The sequence below is a fragment of the Oratosquilla oratoria genome, chromosome 14, assembly GCF_046742065.1.
Source record: "Oratosquilla oratoria isolate Oo_2021 chromosome 14, ASM4674206v1, whole genome shotgun sequence".
In the NCBI taxonomy this organism is placed as follows: Eukaryota; Metazoa; Arthropoda; class Malacostraca; order Stomatopoda; family Squillidae; genus Oratosquilla; species Oratosquilla oratoria.
Window position 1 is genome coordinate 61,300,775 of NC_134790.1, and position 22,045 is coordinate 61,322,819.

At 40.3% G+C, this 22,045-nt stretch overlaps 1 protein-coding gene across 1 annotated transcript in view; it reads left to right on the top strand.

Moving 5' to 3' along the window:
* Positions 1-22,045, top strand: part of Sema1a (semaphorin 1a) — a 212,924-nt gene that overhangs the window by 155,829 nt on the left and 35,050 nt on the right. The window contains exons 5-10 of the mRNA XM_076197580.1: positions 8,875-9,045; positions 9,952-10,039; positions 10,795-10,899; positions 13,783-13,871; positions 14,030-14,171; positions 14,969-15,171. Coding sequence (XP_076053695.1) covers positions 8,875-9,045; positions 9,952-10,039; positions 10,795-10,899; positions 13,783-13,871; positions 14,030-14,171; positions 14,969-15,171 — 798 coding nt within the window. The remainder of the gene's footprint in view (positions 1-8,874; positions 9,046-9,951; positions 10,040-10,794; positions 10,900-13,782; positions 13,872-14,029; positions 14,172-14,968; positions 15,172-22,045) is intronic.

Consider the following 22,045-nt stretch of genomic DNA (forward strand, 5'->3'; position numbering starts at 1 on the left):
GATTTAAGTTTTAACCTTTATATAGCTGAACGTGAATTTTGCTTACCGATGATTTTATTATTTGCGAAACATGAGAGAATATATAGACTGTAGCACAGAATAATGCAGCAACTGAACAGGACAAGACCGGTGTTGCCATGAACTTATACCTAAACTATCGTATGTAGGGTTTCAAAGGTTTCATTTTTGTGTGTATGTATATGTATTGGCTGCTTGTTATTGTGGCAAAGTAGCATGCAGTTGATACTTTAGGGTCTATATGGGGCGCCCCTATGGACCAGAGTCACACATCATTTTGTCTATGATACAGGAAAACTCTTCATAGAGAAATGATGACACTTTTATACTACGACTGACCCTCCGTTATGCTGTCCCCCAACCCCTTGCTGCTGTCCTGTATCATTTCTCTGAGTATTCATTTTCTGCTGTGGGGGAATTCCCTGTGGTGGGGGAAAAGAATACTGCCACCAAGTATTTCCACTTGGATCGTAAGAGGCGAGAAGAAAGGGACGGGGAGTGGGACTAGGCATCCTTCTCCTTTTAGCCCCACAGAGGACATTCCTAAACAAAAAAGTAAAGGCATAAGAGGGTCTGGGAGTTTTCCGACCAGCACCCTAAGGTTTGGGTCTTTTAATGTACGTGGATGTGGTACAGATGAGAGTAAAAGGGAAGAGATAGGTAGTATGTTTGTGAGAAGAAAGATGGATGTGTTGGTTTTGAGTGAAACTAAATTGAAAGGGAAGAGTGAGTGTAAGTTTGGGAGTGTAAATGGGAGGTTATCAGGAGTGAAGAGAGGGCGAGGGAGGGAAGGGGTGGCTATTCAAGTAAGTGAAGAGATAGGTAAACGTGTCGTGGAGTGGAAGGAGGTTTCCTCAATGATAATGTGAATGAAGGTGAAACTGGGAAAGGAGATGTGGGTCTTTGTAAGTGCATATGGGCCTGGCAGTGAGAAGAGTGTAGAAGAAAGGGAGGCCTTTTGGATAGATTTAAATGAGTGCATAGAGGATTTAGGGAGAAATGTCAATGTAATAGTATTGGGAGACCTTAATGCTAAGGTAGGAAATGGTCCAATTGATGGAGTGGTTGGGAAATGTGGAGTTCCAGGAAAGAATCGTAGTGGAGAGTTGATGGTGGAAATGTGTCTAGAGAGTTGGTGATAGCAAATACAGTGTTTCGGAAGAAAGTCAAGCATAAGTACACATGGGAGAGGGTGGTGGATGGAAGGGTGGTAGATAGAGCGTTGATGGATTATGTAGTGGTAAATAGGACTACGATAGAAAGAGTTAAGGATGTACATGTGCTAAGGGGAGACGGTGGGGGGATATCAGATCATTTTTTGGTGGAAGGTAAGTTGAGAGTGGAGGATAGATGGAGAAAGAGGAAAGGGACAAAAGGTAGGGAGGTGCTTAGAGTGAACTCTTTAAATGAAAAGGAAAAGGAGAAGGAGTACAAGAGGAAGCTGAAGGAGGAGTGGGAGGGAGTGAAGAATAGAGTAGAGCTAGGTGTGGAGGAGGAATGGGGATGGTTCAAGGAGGGAGTCACAAAGTGTGCAAAGATGGTGTGTGGAACAAGAAGGACAGGAGGAAGTAGAAGGAAGGGTAGTGAATGGTGGGATGAGGACACAAAGAAGGTTGTAGAAGAGAAGAAACGAGCTTTCACAGATTGGTTACAAAGTAGGACGAGGGAGTCATATGAGAGGTACAAAGAAAAAAAAAAAGAGAAGTAAAGCAAAAGGTAAAGGAGGAGCAAAGAGGAGAGCAGATGTGAAGTAGGGTAAGAGTATGACAGAAAATCTTGAAAGTAATAAAAAGATGTTTTGGAAAGAAATTAAGAGAGGAAGAGGAGGCGAATCAAGTAGAGAAGAAAAGGTAAAAGGTGCAGATGGAGAGATGATAATGGAAGAGAAGGCAGTAAGGGGAAGATGGGCAGAACATTTTAGGGAGTTGCTAAATGTGAAGGAGGATAGGGAGGGAAAGATAGTTGCAGTGGGAAATGCTAAGAAAATGAGAGTGATGAGTGAGGAAAATGGAAGAGAAATACGGAAGGATGAAGTGAAGGCAGTTGTTAAGATGATGAAAGCAGGTAAGGCACCTGGTCTGGATGGAGGCCAGTGATGGTGGACTGGTTGGTGAGGTTATTTAATGTTTGCTGGAGAGAGGGTAGAGTGCCAGAGGACTGGAGGAGTGCCTGTATAGTTCCACTTTACAAGGGAAAAGGAGACAAGTGTGAATGTAGTAGTTTCAGAGGGATTAGCTTGTTAAGTGTAGTTGGGAAGGCTTATGGAAGGATCTTGATTGAGAGGATTAGGAGAGGAACAGAAGGAGTAATTGGTGAGGAACAGTGTGGATTTAGGACGGGTAGAGGTTGTGCATATCAGATCTTTGTGGTAAGACAAATATGTGAGAAAGCTATAGGAAAGGGGAAGGATGTTTTTTGGGCTTTTATGGATTTGGAAAAGGCTTACGATAGGGTACACAGAAAGGCACTGTGGGAGGTTATGCAGATATATGGGATAGGAGGAAAGCTTCTAGGAGCTGTCAATATTTTTTATGAGAGTAGTAGAGCTTGTGTCAGGATTAGAAATGGAGAGAGTGAGTGGTTCGAGGTAAAGGTGGGACTTCGTCAAGGATGCGTTATGTCGCCCTGGCTGTTCAACTTATACATAGATGGGGCAGTGCGAGAGGTAAATGCAAGGGTAGTGGGTCAGGGATTGGAGATGGTTAAAGAAAATGAAGAAAAGTGGGAGGTGAGCCAGCTGTTGTTTGCGGACGACACTGCGCTTGTGGCATGATCGGAGGAGGGACTGAGGAAGTTGGTGACAGAGTTTGGGAGAGTATGTGATAGAAGAAAGCTAAAGATAAATGTGGGTAAAAGTAAGGTGATGAGATGTACAAGGGGTGAAAGTGGCAGTAGACTGGAAGTGAGCATTAAGGGAGAGCGACTGGAGGAAGTGGATAGTTTTAGGTACTTGGGTGCAAATGTGGCAGGAAAAGGTGGAGTGATGGTGGAGGTAGAATGTAGATTGAGAGAAGCGAGTAAATGCCTTGGTGGATTGAAGAATGTAATGAGGAATAGACATTTGGGAATGGATGCTAAGAGGAGACTGTATGAAGGAGTGATTGTGCCAACAGCACTGTATGGGGCAGAAACATGGAACATAAGAGAGGAAGAGAGAAGGAGTTTGAATGTGTTTGAGATGAAGTGTCTGAGAAGTATGATGGGGGTTACTAGGCTAGACAGAGTGAGAAATGAGGAGGTGAGGAGAAGAACGGGGGTGTAAAGGGAGTTGAGAGATAGGGTTGGTGAAAGAGTATTAGGATGGTTTGGACACATGGAAAGAATGAGTGAAGAAAGACTAGTAAAAGAGGTATGGAAGGCAAATGTGGAGGTAGTGAACATGAGGGGACGTCCTAGGATGAGGTGGATGGATGGGGTGAAGGGGGCTTTGGGGAAGAGGGGAATGTCTGTTGAGGAAGGACGGGAGAGGACAGAAGACAGGGGTGAATGGAGAATGGTTGTATATGGATGATGTTGTGATGCATGAGGTGGAATGGGCGGGGGGATGGGGGATGAGGTAGTATGTGTGAGCAAAATTTGACACAGCCCGAAGGGATTTCTCCCCGTCTTCTCCTTTTATGCATGGGGGGACGGAGAGGGGGGGTCGCCGATTTAATGAAGCGGCCTTACTGTGGATGTGCTGTGTCTTGCAACACTGCTTCTGACCCAGGGCAGTGGACAAGGTGCAGGGATGACCCGTCATCCAGGAGGTGCTAAGATAAGAGGGAGGGTGGAGGGGAGTGGAGTGTATTCAGGGATGGAATGGGTGGGAATGATTTTATGCCTTTTCCTTTTTGGCTACCTCCCTTGTAAGGGGGAAAAAGCCTTGGTATATGTATGTATGTATATATATATATATATATATATATATATATATATATATATATATATATACATATACATATATACATATATATAAATATATATATATTATTAGGCAAACCATATTCTGTTGAGTTGAAATACAAAGCTCAGCAAGGAAGTTGGCGGTTTATCTATTTCATTATTTCATTAGGTGAGCCCGTGTTTCGCGTGTCGGAGAAAAGTGTGACGTGCCAAATTTGACACGTGTCAATGGTTGCCCATCCCTGGTATATGAGAATGCATATTTGTGTTGAGGTGTAAATTAAGTATACCGTGTTCAAGTATTTGCGCGCCTTGGGAGCGTGTCACCTGTCGGTATCATTCATTTGTCGCATTCGGTTTTGCATTGTATTTTATCATTATATATATATATATATATATATATATATATATATATATATATATATATATATATATATATATATATATATATATATATATATATATATATATATATATATATATATATATATATATATATATTTCCAGTCCTTGAATTTGCCACTTCTTGAGTACGCTAATGGTCGGAAAGTGCGGAGGAGGTGTAAGGTGGCATGCACGCCAGCACTGTCTTCCATTAAGTTTACTCTTGAACAAAGTCTCTCCCATCTCCCATGAATCACACCATGCGCCAACCTTTGCCATTTCACTCCTATTAATAGGAAGGGAGCAGCCGCAGGTTGTCAGCTTTCATTATATGAAAAGGAGTAGGAAATACAAAATTGGCCTAGATCTTCTTTGACCCAGTCCTGACACCGAGTGTCAGAGAGGAGATTCACACGGGCAGTAGGGAGATGATCCTCTCTGTTGCCCGTCTTGCTGGGCCACCACAGGTACCCATCATTGGTATCCTTTACAGACTTTTGTTTGCATTTCAGCCCCTGAGAAAGCAAATAAAAATCTAGGACTGATTGCCCGATCTTTTGTCTTCAAAAGTCCATCTCTCATTAATAAACTATATAAATCGTTAGTTCGTTCACATTTAGCAATATGCTGTTTCCGTATGGTCACCGAATCTCATTAAAGACATTGACAGATTGATTGGAAAAAGTACAACGGCGAGCCATAAAACTGATTCCAAATATCAAAAATAAATCATACGAAAATCGACTAAAACATATGAATCTGTTTTCCCTAAAAAAGCGTAGACTCAGAAGTGACTTGATACAAGTCTTTAAGATTATAAAGGGAACTAACATCAAGAATGTCTAACTTTTCACACTAAATGAGAATCCGACAAGAAAGAATGGTCTCAAACTGTCAGGAAACATATTTAATTTGGAAGTAGGTAGAAACAACTTCTCCAACCGTGTAGTTAATGAATGGAATAAACTTCCTGCAGAGGCAGTGCAATATAGTTCAGTTCGAAGCTTTAAGATTCGTTTAGATAAACACCTAAGGAAGGTGCTATAATGCCTGCCATTTATTTTATATTATTTGTTTGTTATTATTTGTCTGTTTATCATTATTTGCTTGGTTTTCATTTATTATTATTTATCTGTCAATTTATTATTATTTACCTGTTTGTTTATTATTCAACTGTACCAATGCATTTATTTATTTATTTTATTTATTATTATTTATATTATAATTGGTTTTGTGATCAGCTGGTAGACAAAACACACACCCTTTGGTATGTCTACCTCCATATACACAAGGCAGCAGAAGGCACTAATGGCTAAGGCCATAGTTGTTATAACAATAGTTGAATATGAGGAATCTGCAGATGGTTGAAAAAATGTAGTGTTCTTTCCAATTTATTTTAGTAGTTGTTGTCTTTCGTATCCTACAGACCTGGAATTGCACGCACTCCTTCAGTTCAATAAATCTGTGCTTCAATATTCTACTGTATGGGCATGGTGAATTTATTCCCATTTCCCCACTACTAAATAAAAAAATCATTCTCCGGTTTGCGAGTTTTTCTCGAGACCCGGCAAAACGGTCGCACCGGACCCTGGGTAGGTGTAAGGGTTTATTCAGTTCGTTTCACGTTTTCAACTGGAACTGATCTGATTCACGTTGTTCATTTATTAATATTATGAGTTTTTTTTCGGAAATTGTTATCGCACAAGCACAATGACGAAACTTTTGAAAAACTCGAGTTGTTTGACGGAGAAATTTCGCGAGAGAGTACGTGTGAGTTCGAAAAACATTACTTTGCGGGTTATAAGAATTTTACAAAACATGGGGGAAAATCGGATCATGGGGATTACCAAAGGTATTATTTGGAATAAGAAGAAGAACTCGAAGAAGAATTCGAAGAAGAAGAAGAACTCGAAGAAGAATTCGAAGAAGAAGAAGAACTCGAAGAAGAATTCGAAGAAGAAGAACTCGAAGAAGAAGAACTCGAAAAAGAACTCGAAGAAGAACTCGAAGAAGAAGAAGAACTCGAAGAAGAGCTCGAAAAAGAAGAACTCGAAGAAAAACTCGAAGAAGAAGAACTCGAAGAAGAAGAAGAACTCGAAGAAGAAGAACTCGAAGAAAAAGAAGAACTCGAAGAACTCGAAGAAGGACTCGAAGAACTCGAAGAAGAAGAACAACAACTCGAAAAACTCGAAGAAGAATTCGAAGAAGAACTCGAAGAAGAAGAAGAAGAAGAAGAAGAAGAAGAAGAACTCGAAGAAGAATTCTAAGAAGAAGAAGAACTCGAAGAAGAACTCGAAAAAGAAGAACTCGAAGAAGAAGAACTCGAAGAAGAAGAAGATCTCGAAGAAGAAGAAAAAGAAGAACTCGAAGAAGAACTCGAAGAAGAACTCGAAGAAGAAGAAGAACTCGAAGAAGAACTCGAAGAAGAAGAACTCGAAAAAGAAGAACTCGAAGAAGAAGAAGAACTCGAAGAAGAAGAAGAACTCGAAAAAGAAGAAGAATAGCGAGCAGCGCCGCAGGCCAAGCCCCCCGGCGTAGCCGGGTCGGCGCAGCCGGGGGCTTGTATATGAAAAAAGATAACTTCTTCAAAAAATATACATTTCCGACCTCAATATCGTCTATTTGAAATATTCCGTTATTTTACCAGTGAAACATGTAAAAAAAAATTCTCACTTCGTTTGCCACTCATAAAAATCCCTACTAAACACAATTTACCAAATTATTTCAAGTTAATATCAATACATAGTCTAATTAAAACCAGAAGGTTATGGAAATGCCATCAGCAGCGATTACGCTAGGTTGAGCACGGTGAGATGACGTAAGAGCACTTTTGCGTAGGCAAAATGCACCCGGAACGCAACGGAACGTGCTGAGGTCATCCAAAATTGCCCATGTAACCCCCTTGAGTGTAGACGTTATAAACAAATTACAACCGGAGCACGTTATACACAGAAGTACATAGAATATCGTATATACAGGTATGCCGCTACAAAGATAAACATGAACTGAACCTGATCATACGTCTGTCTGCACGATAAAGCGGAAGTTATCGTGATAGCTCACGTTCCTTGCATTCTCGCCAAGCAGCTCCTCATTCTTCGTTAGTGGCAAGAAGGAAGGTTATATTCATAAGCATCTCTTTGGATGCTCACCCACCCCTCCCTAACTCCAGCCACACATAACCACCCACACAGCATATTCATGTTTTAAGAAATTAAAATAAAATTGAGTGAAAATAAAAAAGTGACACTGCGGTTGATCGTCGAGACCCCAAGAGAAGATATCGCCCACAGAAACCATGGAATGTGTGCGTGTCTTCCTCTTTCTTCAAGTACTTCACACACAAAGGAAAGCTTCCCTTCTTTGCTCTTTAATATCTCATATTTTTAATGCATGCTTAATCACGCGAGGTAAATAGGCCTCGTTTTTTAAAGTCAGTAAACGCATAAAGGGCGCTTTTGTTCTTCAGTGGTACTGGTGTTTTCGTCTTTTCATTGGGTAGACTGAATACCCTTCATCGACGCTTGTCCTTCTTTAGTACCAGATGGGAGTGGTGTCTACTGTTATTATAACCAAACACCTCTCCCAACGTCTTCCATGAGTCACATGTCTGTGTCAGTCTCTGCCACATCGCTCCTGCAAACTTCACCATCTCGTCTCTACATCCTCTGTCCAATCTCCCACTTCATGCTTCCCATCCTGCAGTGTCCAGTCAGTTACTTATTCCATTTCGTGTGATTTTTTAAATTACATTACCTGCTCAATTTCACTTCCTCTCCTTTATTGCCCCCACAGTATCTTCACTCCTGTCTGCTTCAATATTATTCCCAGCATTGATGTCTCCATCGTTCCATATACACTTCGTTTCCATCACTTTCTTCAGTTTAAAAGTCTCACATCCATAGATCATTACTAGGATTATACACCAGTTTACCATTTTCGAGATAAGTGTAATGTTTCTTCATTTCGTTTCCATAGTCTGTCAGATCTGGCCTAAATGATTATGCTCCTCAACTTCTGTAGTTTCACCTTTAATTATAATTTCTTTGCTTTAAACTTCAGAGTTGAATGTTATTTAGATTTCACTGTTGTTGATTTTTTACTTTCTATGTTTAGATCACTCAGCATATATTGTAATTGTTTTTTTTTTTTTTGCTGTTCCTAAAATGAAAATGGTGTCACTTGCAAATCTCATGTGATTGAACTATTCCCCATTGATGGTCAGACTTTTCTCTACCCAACACAACTCAGAAAATTCCTTCAAGACAAGCTGTAAATAGTTTGGGTGAAATTGTATGACCTTGCTGTTCTTTGTGGGGATTTTGAACACCAATATCTCTTAAAGAGCCTGTAATTTTTCCAATTTTTGTTGAATCACAGTTTTTTCATTTCCTGGTTTTTATTTCATGTGTATGCATTTCGCCTACATTTGCAGTAGAATGGCAGAGGAGTGTTTTATATGTTTGTGTATTTATCTGCTTATTTATTTGTCTGTTAATTCATTCTGAAAGTGTTTTGGGCTCCACAGTAGTAACTTCCATTGTATTCTCTTAATTGCATTGACTAACACTTTTGACCTCTTTACAGCGTGTGGAGTGGCACCCAGACAAAGAGCATTTATCCAAGTGTGACATGAAAGGCGGTTCCTCAGAGTTGTGCCAGAACTATGTACGCATCCTTCTACAGAAGGAGAAAGGGCTCTACCTCATCTGTGGAACCAATGCCTTTGACCCAATGTGCCGCGAATACAAGCTCAAGGTCAGTAGGATTGATAGACTTAAATACCAAATATTGAGTTGATATTTGCTCCTCTTTGTGGTCCAATTTATTAGTGATTTGTCAGAATTATATGTTGCTCTACCATATTCTACATGAAATATGTAGGTGTCATTGGGATGAAGTTTGTATGGGGAAATAATAACAAGGTTTGGCAGGATGTAGATGGGTATTAGATAATTATTGCATGGCTCTGCCTAAAACACAGGTAGCAGTGATAGGTAAGAGGAAAATTATATAAAATTTCACAATTAAGTTAAAAATGAAGCATTGTAGATTTATGTATCCGGATGTTATTTTGAAAGCTGCAGGGAGACTGAAGGAAAGACATTTACTTAGCAAAAACTACTTTGAAATGTGTATGAAGATGGGTCTAGACTCTAGAAGGTTCAGAAGGGTGAGGGGGAGACAGCATCTTGGTACTGATTACTGCATACTCACACTTATGGCCATATTTTCAGTCATAATATGGGGCCTAAGAGAGATCATGGGACAATAGAAGAAAGAAAAGCAAAAAGATTTACAGGGAGTGGTTAGAATCCTTAAAAGAAGTGTGTGTATGTATATATATATATATATATATATATATATATATATATATATATATATATATAATATATATATATATATATATATATATATATACAGTATATATGTATATGTATATTTGTTGGAAATGCAGAAGAAAAAAGATGTAATCTCAGTCTAACATCTGTAACAATAAGAGAGTACAAATTGAGTAGGGCAGGAGATATTGTTGAAAGTGACTTCAATGCACAAGATGAAATATAAAATGTGGTTAAAATAAATAAATACAAAAAATGTAAATACATTACATTTGCTGCCAGTATCATTTCCATTTTGGTATCAAAGTCTAAATTTTCTCAGGGTGGTGTACTGGAGATTGAACGAGAATATGCTGCCCGTGGACTATGTCCTTTTGATCCATCTCACAACAGCACAGCAGTGTATGCAGGTAAGTGAAATAACATAATTTGTGTACAAGTATTAGTAAGTGGTATAAGTGTTTTTCTTGAAGATACTGTACTTAGTGATGTTATGTTTGTTCATGTTATTTATATTTGACTTGGGGTACTGTTTATAGCTTACGAAACAATGTAACCAACAAAATGTGATGAGGGTCTGTACAGGTCATCACAACAGTATGAGGGAGTACCATTAAATTTATTGTACTATGTCTTGTGACACTACTTCAGACTCAGGGCAGTGGGCAAGATGCAGGGATAACCCATCATCCAGGAGGTGCCAAGATGAGAGGGAGGGAAGAGGGTAGAGGGGAGTGAAGTATAATAGGGATGGAATAGGTGGGAGTGGTTTCTATGCCTTTTTTTTGGGGGGGGGGCTACCTCCCTTATAAGGGGGAAAAAGCCATTGGTATATGTGTGTATGTATGTATGAAACAGGGAAGAGAATGTGTAAAAGACAGGAGTAAATGGGGGATATCTTCTCATCTTTTTCATGATTTATTTTGGATGGATATGGAGGGAGAGGGGGTTACCATATAGTGCAACAATAGAGGTAAACCAGCTCTGGCTATATAGATAGGGATAGGTGAAGGGTGGATGTATGCCTTAACTAGGCCAGGCCCCTTATAAGGAGGAAAGAACCTTTTGGGATATTTATGTATGATTTCATCACCCAGGGTGAATATTCTACATTATCTTACTGATAAACCACTTTGGTCTGACTGTGCCTTTGGCTTTCCTTCAGATAAGCAGCTCTACGTTGGAACCATTGCTGATTTTGCTGGCCTTGAGCCTCTCATCTACCGTGAACCACTACGCACAGAACAGTATGACCAGTCCACACTCAATGGTAAGTTATGTCATTATGTTTGTTAAACCTGTATCTTCATACTCTAAGAGCCATAGTTCAGTGATCTGAAACTTATTGATACTTACAGGCTATATTTTCATAAGAATTTGAACTTATGAGCTTGGAAAAATTTGTTTAAGAATATATTTTTGTATACATCTGTATGTACAATTATCTATCATCCCATCAGTTTTCCTGTTGAATTTGTGTCTGTACTGTAGTACTGGACTTCAGGAGAGCCAGTTGTAATAAGATAAGAAAGTATCTAGGACAATTGGTTATTTACAAGACCAACCCAGGGGGCTGTAATGAGATAAGATACATGGTCAGCCCAGACGTCATTAGCACAGTCAGGTGTCAGGTCATGGAGGGTAATATGCGCACCTTGGGTCAGGCCACTTACAAACCCAAGGTCATCAACCCAGTCAGCGATCTGGATGAAATGTACAGTAACCTAACAGCTTTAATTCTAAATACACAAATGGATGAGATCAGAATAAAAAGATGATTTTATGCCATAATAAGGAATGGGGAAACACACCTTAGATCCAAATATGGAAAGACTGGTTAAAAAGAACATGTGCACAGCACATTGTAACTATGAAATTAAGGTTGCCAGATAAATGAGATCCAACCCAAAAGGGTTCTTTCATCTCTACAGAACAAAAAATAAAGAAAGGATAGACCCAATTAAAGACAACAAAGATGTCATGATAGAATCAGAGAAAAAAATGAGTGAAGCATCTAAAAGATATTTTCTCTAAGTGTTTACAAAGGATATCTTAGATATGGTACCTGACTGTGATCCAGTTTTCATTGAGGATGAAAAAAGTAGACTATCTGTCATCAGTATTAGTAAGGTAGAAGTAGTCAAACAGATTGAAAGACTATAGCTACAAAATCTCCAGGTCCAGATGAAAATTTTCCAAGAATACTGAAAGAGTGTAAATTTGAAATTGCAACCAGTTAACGGAAACATTTAATAAGTCAGTACACTGGTTTTGTGCCTCTTGCTTGGGGGCAGGCAAACATTGTTCCTGTTTTCAAAAAGGGAGATAAATCGTCTATTTGCAACTACAGGCCAATCAGTTTGACATCAGTTATAGATAAAATGCTCAAGTCAGAGGTCACATCAAAAGACATAATTCGATTTGCGACTCATAACATGGTTTCTCCAAAAGTACATAATGTCTGACTAATATTCTATCTTTTTACTCCAGAATATACAAGGCATCAGATAACAATGATAGTTATGATGTTATTTACCTTAACTTTAGCAAAGTGATTATAAGGTTCCTCACCAGAGAATACTAAATAAAGTCAAAGCCCATCTTTGGAAAAGTGTTAGAATGGATTACAGTTTGAAACGTTGACAGAAAACAGTGGTTCAACATAAAATGGATAAAATTCAAATGGGGGAGTGTTTCTAGTGGAGTTCCCCAGGGCTTGTGTTTGGGTTCCTTATTGTTCGTTATGTACATAAATTACTTAGACAATGGTAATAATAGTGATGTTAGTAAGTTTGCATATGACACTAAAATAGGATGCCTAATTAGGTCAGGAGAAGACACTGAGATTCTGCAGGAAGATCTTAACAAATTGCAACGTGTTAAATGTAGGGCTACACAACCCCAAAGGCAGATATAGCCTAGATAACATGTTTTTAGAGAAAATTGAGTGTGAGAGAGACTTGGGAGCTCTAGTGAGTCCTGACCTTAAATCCAAGAAATGGTGCATTAATGCCAGGAATAACACTAACAGAGTATTAGGTTTCATTGCTAGGATGATTATGAATAGAAGTGCAGAGGTAATTATCAAACACTATCTGGCATTAGTTAGACCCATCCTTTACTATGTGGTATAGTTTTGGTCTTTGTCAAATAGAATGAACCTCAATTCACTAGAGTCAGTACAGAGGAGAATGACCAAACTAATACTTAGGCTCAGAAATTTACCTCACACGAGCAGAAGCTTAGGCACCTTAACTTACACTCTCTGGAAAGATGCAGAGTGCAGGGTGATCTAACAGAGGTGTTCAAATGGATTGAAGGCTTTAACAAGGGTGATGCAAACAAGGTCATCATATTAAGACAACAGGGCAGGACTCGCAGTAATGGATTTAAATTGGACAAATTTAGATTTAAGAAGGAAATAGGCAAGAACATGTTTACTAATAGGGTGGTCAACAAATGGAATAGATTTTGTGAGCACTAAAACTATCGGTTGTTTTAAGAAATGGTTAAACAACTTTATAGATGGGGATAATAGGTGGTGATGGACATGAAAATAGTGTATGCCTTATGGTCTCTTACAATCTCCTTCATTCTAATGTTCTTATGTTCAAGTTACATTTTTCATTAGGTCAAGATTGACAAATATTTAGTTACCAAAGTGCATGTGAGGAACATAAGTTAGAGTGCTCCACAGAAAGCTGACTCTGTTGAAATGAAAGTAAGTAAACATGTTGGGTAAATGAAAAATGTCATGAAAAAAGGAATCTGGGAATTACTGTAAAGAGAAGACTATACAAGAGAGTATTATCAGGAAATGGAATAACCTCAGGACAAACTGAATACAGCTGCTTTGGTTTATATAAATCAATCCATTGCCTCTGGTCTCTCTTGCAGAAGACCCATAGCATATACCAGCATATTAATGAAAACTTGAATACCCTATGCCAGTAATTAGCAATGCAAAAAACATCAATTTATTCAGTTATGGTGTACTAAAATAATATTGTTAACAGCATTGTGGATGTTTACATCATCATCATCACTTTTATATGCAGTAAAAGTAGCATCTTGAAATAATATAGGCATTACACTTCTTCAGTTTTCATAATTTCAGAACTAATATTTTTTTTCTTCTCTTCTTTTCATGCAGCTCCTAATTTTGTGAGTTCCTTTGCACTTGGAGACTTTGTATACTTCTTCTTCAGGGAGATTGCTGTTGAGTACCTCAATTGTGGTAAGGTAAGCATCATCAGAATTTCAGAATATCCTTACACTCAACTGAATCTAATTGTATATTTTCACTTTTATGAGAAAACTAACACCTAGAAAATTAATTATCACTGATACCCTTTATATTAAATTCTTCACACATATATGGAAATGGACACATTTTTCAGACATTGTATTCACGAGTGGCTCGTGTGTGCCGACATGATAAGGGAGGACCCCACAAATTCAGGCACAAATGGACCTCATACCTCAAGTCTCGACTAAATTGCTCTGTTGCTGGCGATTTTCCCTTCTATTTTAATGAAATACGTAAGTTTACCCAGAAGAACATAGAATTAGACTACCTATATTATTCTATCCAATATACCTCCCTTATAAGGGAGGCAGTCAGGTCAGAGGCATATACTTACTCCCATCCCTTCCACTACCATCCATCTACCATCCTTTCTCCCCTCTCATCTTAGCTCCTCATGGATATTGGGACAGAATCAATGTAGCAAGACACAGTGCATCCACAGTAAGGCTGTTTCACTTAATTGGCAACTCCTCCTCTCCTTCCTCTCATGCAGAAAAAGAGAAGACAGTGAGAAATCCCTTTGGGCTGCATCAAAATATCAGTCATACATAAGCAACCCCATCCCCTGCCCCTTCCTTGCATAACAGTATCATCTATACACAGTCACTCTCCACTTATCCCTATCTCCTGCCTTCTCCCTTCCTTGTGCCTTCCTAAACCTGTTATTAATTTCCTATTAATGCCTTTGACCTGAGCAGTGTGGCATGAGACAGAGATGAATTTTTCATCTACAAGGTTTTGAGATGGGAGGGATGATAAAAAGATTTTGATTGTATAAGAGGTTAGTGTTGTAGGATAGTTTAAGAAATGTATCATAGAGTAAGGTAATCATGGTATCCAAGAGTGGAGGGCACAAGGTTGATGTATTGTTGAATAATGGAGCAGGAAGTTTGATATTCAGTAAGTGATTTACATGAAAGTGGAAGACTGGAGGTTGAGATTGGCATTAGAGTGAGGGAGGGGAAGGACATAGATGCCCAGAAAGGAGTTATTAGATTTTAAGGCACTAATTATTATTATTCGCTTGCAGAAGCCACAACACACCCAATTGAGGGTCGCTATGGAGGCCATGCCACTACATTGCTCTATGGTGTCTTCACGACTCCAGAGAACTCCATTCCTGGTTCGGCCATCTGTGCCTTCACCTTCCAGGACATCATGGATACCTTTGAAGGTCCCTTCAAAGGCCAAGCCAACAGCAATGCCAACTGGCTTCCTGTACAAGGCACCAAGGTACTCTTCTGACAAGGCTAGCTTGACCTTTTATCCACCTGAACAATATATATTCATTGCATATCAAATCTTTCATGGCTCCTGGAACAGAGTGGGTCATGGTATTTGTTTACATTATGATTGCATTCTATACAGATATTTACAGTTATCATTAAGTTTGATAGAGTAATAAATTGGTATAGCATATAGCCGGAAATCTTAAATGATGTGGAGTGTATTCAGGGATGGAATGGGTGGGAATGATTTTATGCCTTTTCCTTTTTGGCTACCTCCCTTGTAAGGGGGAAAAAGCCTTGGTATATGTATGTATTTTTTTTTTGTGTTGTGGGCACTGGTACTGTTAAAACAGTGCTTGTGGGTCTAGTTATGTATATTTCATTTGTTCCTAAATGTATATGTAATTCTTACATAATACTATTATTCTGAAAATTTCTTCCAAGTCATAAAAAAAATCATAAATTTTAGCTAACTTCACATAACGTCTTTTCATAGAAATGTATGTACAGTTGCAAACATGTAAAACTGGTGCAGTGTTAGATCAGGCAGCTGTATATTTTTATAGATAGTCCTGTTATTGTCTGAATAACGATATGAAGGGACCAGTGATGGATATCTGCTTGTAGTGATCCTGGAAGATGGACTGCAGAATTAATTATCTCCTTAAGTTGGGAGATACGGTTGATGAAAGAGTATTGGGATGGTTTAGACACATGGAAAGAATGAGTCAAGAAAGATTAGTAAAAGAGGTGTGGAAGGAGTGAACATGAGGGGGTGACCAAGTGAGAAGGATGGATAGGGTAAAAGGGGCATTGGGAAAGAGGGGAATGTCTATTGAGGAAGGAAGGGAGAAGACAGAATACAGGTGAATGGACAATGGTTGCGTATGGATGATGATGTGATGCATGAAAAGGAGTGGGTGGGGATGTGGGGGGTGAGGGAGTATGTGTAAATGATATTTTGATGCAGCCAGAAGGGATTTCTCCCCATCTTCTCTTTTTCTGCATGTGGGGACAGAGAGGGGGGATCACTGATTAGATGAAGCAGCCATGCTGTGGATATGCTGTGTCTTGCTACATTGCTTCTGACCCAGGGCAGTGGGTGAGATGCAGGGATGCCGTCATCCAGGAAGAGCCAAGATAAGAGGGAGATAGTGGAGTATGTGGGGATGGAATGGGTGGGAATGGATTTTATGCCTTTGTTTTTTAGCTACTTCCCATTTAAGGGGGAAAAAGTCATTGGTATATGTATGTACTGCCCATTTTCAAAACCCATCAACCTCCCCACAGCCAGTTGGAGATACAGTCCTTAACCCCTTCCATACGGTGCCGCACACGTAGGCGTCATGGGGAGCGAGTGTATTCGCGAGGCTGCCATATCGGCGTCTTGATTATATTTATTGTAGTCGCCCCTCCATAATGACATTCTTTCTAATTCTTTTGTAATCGCATTTTCTATGGTTATCAAAATTCACGGGTGAAGAGAGAACGATCGATATAAGCGGTGACTATATTTTATGATGCGAGTATTATTACGACACGTCGTACGGCTGGCATTGGTTGCTGCCACCGAGATCCAAGTCCATGACGCCTACGTGTGCGGCACCGTATGGAAGGGGTTAAGGGTTTACAGTCTCTGGATTGAGCCCAAGTTCTCTGTATCATCTTCAGCTGTATTTCTTTCACCATTCCACCATTTCATTTTGGTTTCTGTATGCACATGTTCTATTGGGATGTCTGTGTTTCCTAATTGCTGGGAACCATGTTGTGGAAGCATAGTTGAGAATGGTTCTCAAGAACTGTACAGTAGACTGTGATGAGTGCTTCTTTCAACTGACCAAATCCTGTGCTTGCTGCTTGTTGTGTTCATAAATAAGAGTCGATGCCTTTCTCTAGGCTTTATTCAACTAACAAAACATCAGTAGTCAGAAAACAAAACAGAAACAATATAAGTAAACATACCCATTCTAATCAGGTTAACATGCACAATTAGTTATACATACATACATACACCAAAGGCTTTTTCCCCCTTACAAGGGAGGTAGCCAAAAAACAAAGGCATAAAGATCATTCCCACCCATTTCATCCCTAATACACTCTACTCCCCTCCACCCTCTACCCTCCCTCTTATCTTGGCATCTCCTGGATGATGGGTCATCCCTGCATCTTGTCCACTGCCCTGGGTCAGAAGCAGTGTCGCAAGTCACAGCAAGGCCGCTTCATCAAGCAGACAAAATAATGTAATGTAATCCATCAGGCAATTATACATATAAAGTTACATGAAACTTAGATCACCACATTTTCTCCTCCCATGAAGAATCATTGTTCTATATAACAAAGAGGCTTATGGCATTCCTGCTTAGATCAGCACAGTTGTTCCAGGCCAGTATGCACAGGAGTGGAGGGTTCATCCATATGTTGGAGATTAGCTGAAGCACCAGATACCCAGGCCAGAAGAGAATCAATTTTCATATCTTCCTCCTTGATGAATATACTCTGATCACCTGCAGCATTGGAAGAATTCAGCTCAAATGAATCAGCAGCAGGCACTGGAAGAATCTCCATCAAACCAGTCTCTGCAGAAGGATCGACATTGAGATCCTCTTGTCTCTCATACAATGATATGTTACGAGTTGGAGCCAAGTCATGCACTGATATTGTTAATTCATGTCCATCAGCAAATCTTACATGAGCATATTGTGTGTTTGCCTCTAACAACTGAACTTCATGAATGAGGGGCTCATATTTACTGGTGTGAATGTGACGTTGTAGTAAGACAGGTCCAGGAACAGATAACCAAGTTAGCAGTGAATGGCCACTGGGAGATCAATGCTGGTATGAGAAGAGCCTTTCATGAGGTGTTACATTGATGGCTGTGCAGAGCAGAGATCTAATTGAATGAAGAGCATCAGGCAGCACCATTTCCCATTGACATTCTTGAAGCAAGGGTTATGTGCTTCCAGATTACAGCATTATATCTTTCACATTGCCCATTCCCTCAAGGATTATAAGGTGTCATTTGACTACTGGGGGGAATGACGCAGGTAAATTAGGGAGTGAGGAATTGTTTGCACAGTTCCAGGATGGGTTAGATAAGATTAGGAATAAGGGAGAGGTTCCTGTTGTATGTGGAATCCTTCTGAGGTGTAGAGTTGGAAGCATGTGGTATTCCAGAGCTGTACCAATGAATTGCAGGCTGGCAAAGCTTTTTAAGGCCAATGGATGGGTGTTTGTTGACAACTGGGATTGCTTGTATGGTAAAAATCATCTATATACAAGGGACAGGGTGCACATGTCACCCAGAGGATTTCGGCTCCTTCTTGAATCCCTTGAGCAAGAAGGCATCCTGCACCCTTCTTGCTCAAGGGATTCAAGAAGGAGCCGAAATCCTCTGGGTGACATGTGCACCCTGTCCCTTGTATATAGATGATTTTTACCATACAAGCAATGTTTTTGGGTAGATTACATGGGAGTCAGGGAAGTATTGGAATATAGTTTAGACAATAGAAACAGCTCAGAGAGGGACTGTGAAAAGAATTACGAACAGCAGAAGCATGCATAATAAATAAAACTGATTTACTGTGAGGTAAAGTATGCATAGAGAGATTTGATATTATAGCTATTACTGAATCCTGAATTAGTATGGCTGATAGACATTTCCTTCTGGAAATTGAGATAGAAGGATATAAGTTTTTTCACAAGGACAGGGTTGGCAGGAGTGGGGGAGGAGTAGCACTTTTCATTAAAAATACAATAAACTGTATTATCAACAATTCAATTAAGGAAGAGGATAGTATGGAATCTATTTGGGTGGAGATTATAGGCAAGAATAAGAAATTTATTATTAGCATCCTATGTAGACCTCCTAACCTCAGCATTGAGCAGACTGAACCCCGGATTCATGAAATTTGCAGGGTGTCCCAGTACAAAAATATTGTGATCATGGGAGGATTTTAGTAGGAGATCAGGAATAGCAAAATTTTGTCAGATGTGGTGCATGATAATTTTCTAAAACAAATGATTACCGATCCTAAGAGGGGAGAGAATACTCTGGACTTACTTTTAACAAATAATAAGCACCTAATGGGTAACATAAAAGTGGGGAATAGTCTAGGCTCTAGCGACCATCAAGGATAAGGTTTAATATTATTTGTGCATAGAGGGTTTAGGGAGAAGTGTAAATGTAATAGTACTGGGAGACCTTATGCTAGGGTAGGAAAGGAGCCAATTGATGGAGTGGTTGGGAAATGTGAAGTTCCAGGAAAGAATCGTAGTGGAGAGTTGATGGTGGAAATGTGTCTAGAAAGAGAGTTGATGATAGCAAATACAGTGTTTCGGAAGAAAGTCAAGCATAAGTACACATGGGAGAGGGTGGTGGAGGGAAAGGTGGTAGATAGAGCTTTAATGGACTATGTAGTGGTAAATAGGATTATGATAGGAAGAGTTAGGGATGTACATGTGCTAAGGGGAGAGGGTGGGGGAATATCAGATCATTTTCTGGTGGAAGGTAAGTTGAGAGTGGAGGACAGATGGAGGAAGAGGAGAGGGACAAAAGGTAGGGAGGTGCTTAGAGTGAACTCTCTAAATGAAGAGGAAAAGGAGAAGGAGTACAAGAGGAAGCTGAAGGAGGAGTGGGAGGGAGTGAAGGATAGAGTGGAGGTAGGTGTGGAGGAGGAATGGGGATGGTTCAAGGAGGGAGTCACAAAGTGTGCAAGGATGGTGTGTGGAACAAGAAGGTCAGGAGGAAATAGAAGGAAGGGTAGTGAATGGTGGGATGAGGAAATGAAGAAGGTTGTAGAAGAGAAGAAGCGAGCTTTCACAGATTGGTTACAAAGTAGGACGAGGGAGTCATATGAGACGTACAGGGAAAAGAAAAGAGAAGTAAAGAAAAAGGTAAAGGAGGCAAAGAGGAGAGCAGATGTAAAATGGGGTAAGAGTATGACAGAAAATTTTGAAAGTAATAAAAAGATGTTTTGGAAAGAAATTAAGAGAGGAAGAGGAGGCGAATGAAGTGGGAAAGAAAAGGTAAAAGGTGCAGATGGAGAGATGATAATGGAGGAGAAGGCAGTAAGGGGAAGATGGGCAGAATATTTTAGGGAGTTGCTTAATGTGAAGGAGGATAGGGAGGGAAAGATAGCTGCAGTGGGAAATGCTAAGAAAATGAGAGTGATGAGTGAGGAGAATGGAGGAGAAATAAGGAAGGATGAAGTGAAGGCAGCAGTTAAGATGATGAAAGCAGGTAAGGCACCTGGTCTGGATGGATGCCATGCAGAATGTCTTAAAAAAGGAGGTATAGTGATGGTGGACTGGTTGGTGAGGTTATTTAATGTTTGCTGGAGAGAAGGTAGAGTGCCAGAGGACTGAAGGAGTGTGTGTATAGTTCCACTTTACAAGGGAAAGGGGGACAAGTGTGAATGTAGTAGTTTCAGAGGGATTAGCTTGTTAAGTGTAGTTGGGAAGGCTTATGGGAGGATCTTGACTGAGAGGATTAGGAGAGGAACAGAGGGAGTAATTGGTGAGGAACAGTGTGGGTTTAGGATAGGTAGAGGTTGTGTAGATCAGATTTTTGTGGTAAGACAGATATGTGAGAAAGCTATAGGTAAGGGGAAGGATGTTTTCTGGGCCTTTATGGATCTGGAAAAGGCTTACGACAGCGTAGACAGAAAGGCATTGTGGGAGGTTATGCGGATATACAGGATAGGAGGAAAGCTTTTGGGAGCTGTCAAGAGTTTTTATGAGAGTAGTAGAGCTTGTGTCAGGATTAGAAATGGAGAGAGTGAGTGGTTCGAGGTAAAGGTGGGACTTCGTCAGGGATGCGTTATGTCACCCTGGCTGTTCAACTTATACATGGATGGGGTGGTGCGAGAGGTGAATGCAAGGGTAGTGGGTCAGGGATTGGAGATGGTTAAGGAAATTGGAGAAAAGTGGGAGGTGAGCCAGCTGTTGTTTGCGGACGACACTGCGCTTGTGGCAGGATCGGAGGAGGGATTGAGGAAGCTGGTGACAGAGTTTGGGAGAGTGTGTGATAGAAGAAAGCTGAAGATAAATGTGGGTAAAAGTAAGGTGATGAGATGTACAAGGGGTGAAAGTGGCAGTAATCTGGAAGTGAGCATTAAGGGAGAGCAACTGGAGGAAGTGGATAGTTTTAGATATTTGGCTGCAAATGTTGCAGGAAAGGGTGGAGTGAAGGTGGAGGTAGAATGTAGATTGAGAGAAGCGAGTAAATGCCTTGGTGGTTTAAAAAGTGTAATGAGGAATAGGAATCTGGGAATGGATGCTAAGAGGAGACTGTATGAAGGAGTGATTGTGCCAACAGCACTGTATGGAGCAGAAACATGGAACATGAGAGAGGAAGAGAGAAGGAACTTGAATGTGTTTGAGATGAAGTGTCTGAGAAGCATGATGGGGTTACGAGGCTAGATAGAGTGAGAAACGAGGAAGTGAGGAGGAGAACAGGGGTGGAAAGGGAGCTGGGAGATAGGGTTGATGAAAGAGTATTAGGATGGTTTGGACACATGGAAAGAATGAGTGAAGAAAGACTAGTAAAGGAGGTATGGAAGGCAGATGTGGAGGGAGTGAACATGAGGGGACGTCCTAGGATGAGATGGATGGATGGGGTGAAGGGGGCTTTGGGGAAGAGAGGAATGTCTGTTGAGGAAGGACGGGAGAGGACAGAAGACAGGGGTGAATGGAGAATGGTTGTATATGGAAAATGTTGTGATGCATGAGGTGGATTGGACGGGGGAATGGGGGTGAGGTAGTGTGTGTGAGCAAAAATTTTTGACGCAGCCCGAAGGGATTTCTCCCCGTCCTCTCCTTTATATGGGGGGACGGAGAGGGGGGGGTCGCCGATTTAATGAAGCGGCCTTGCTGTGGAT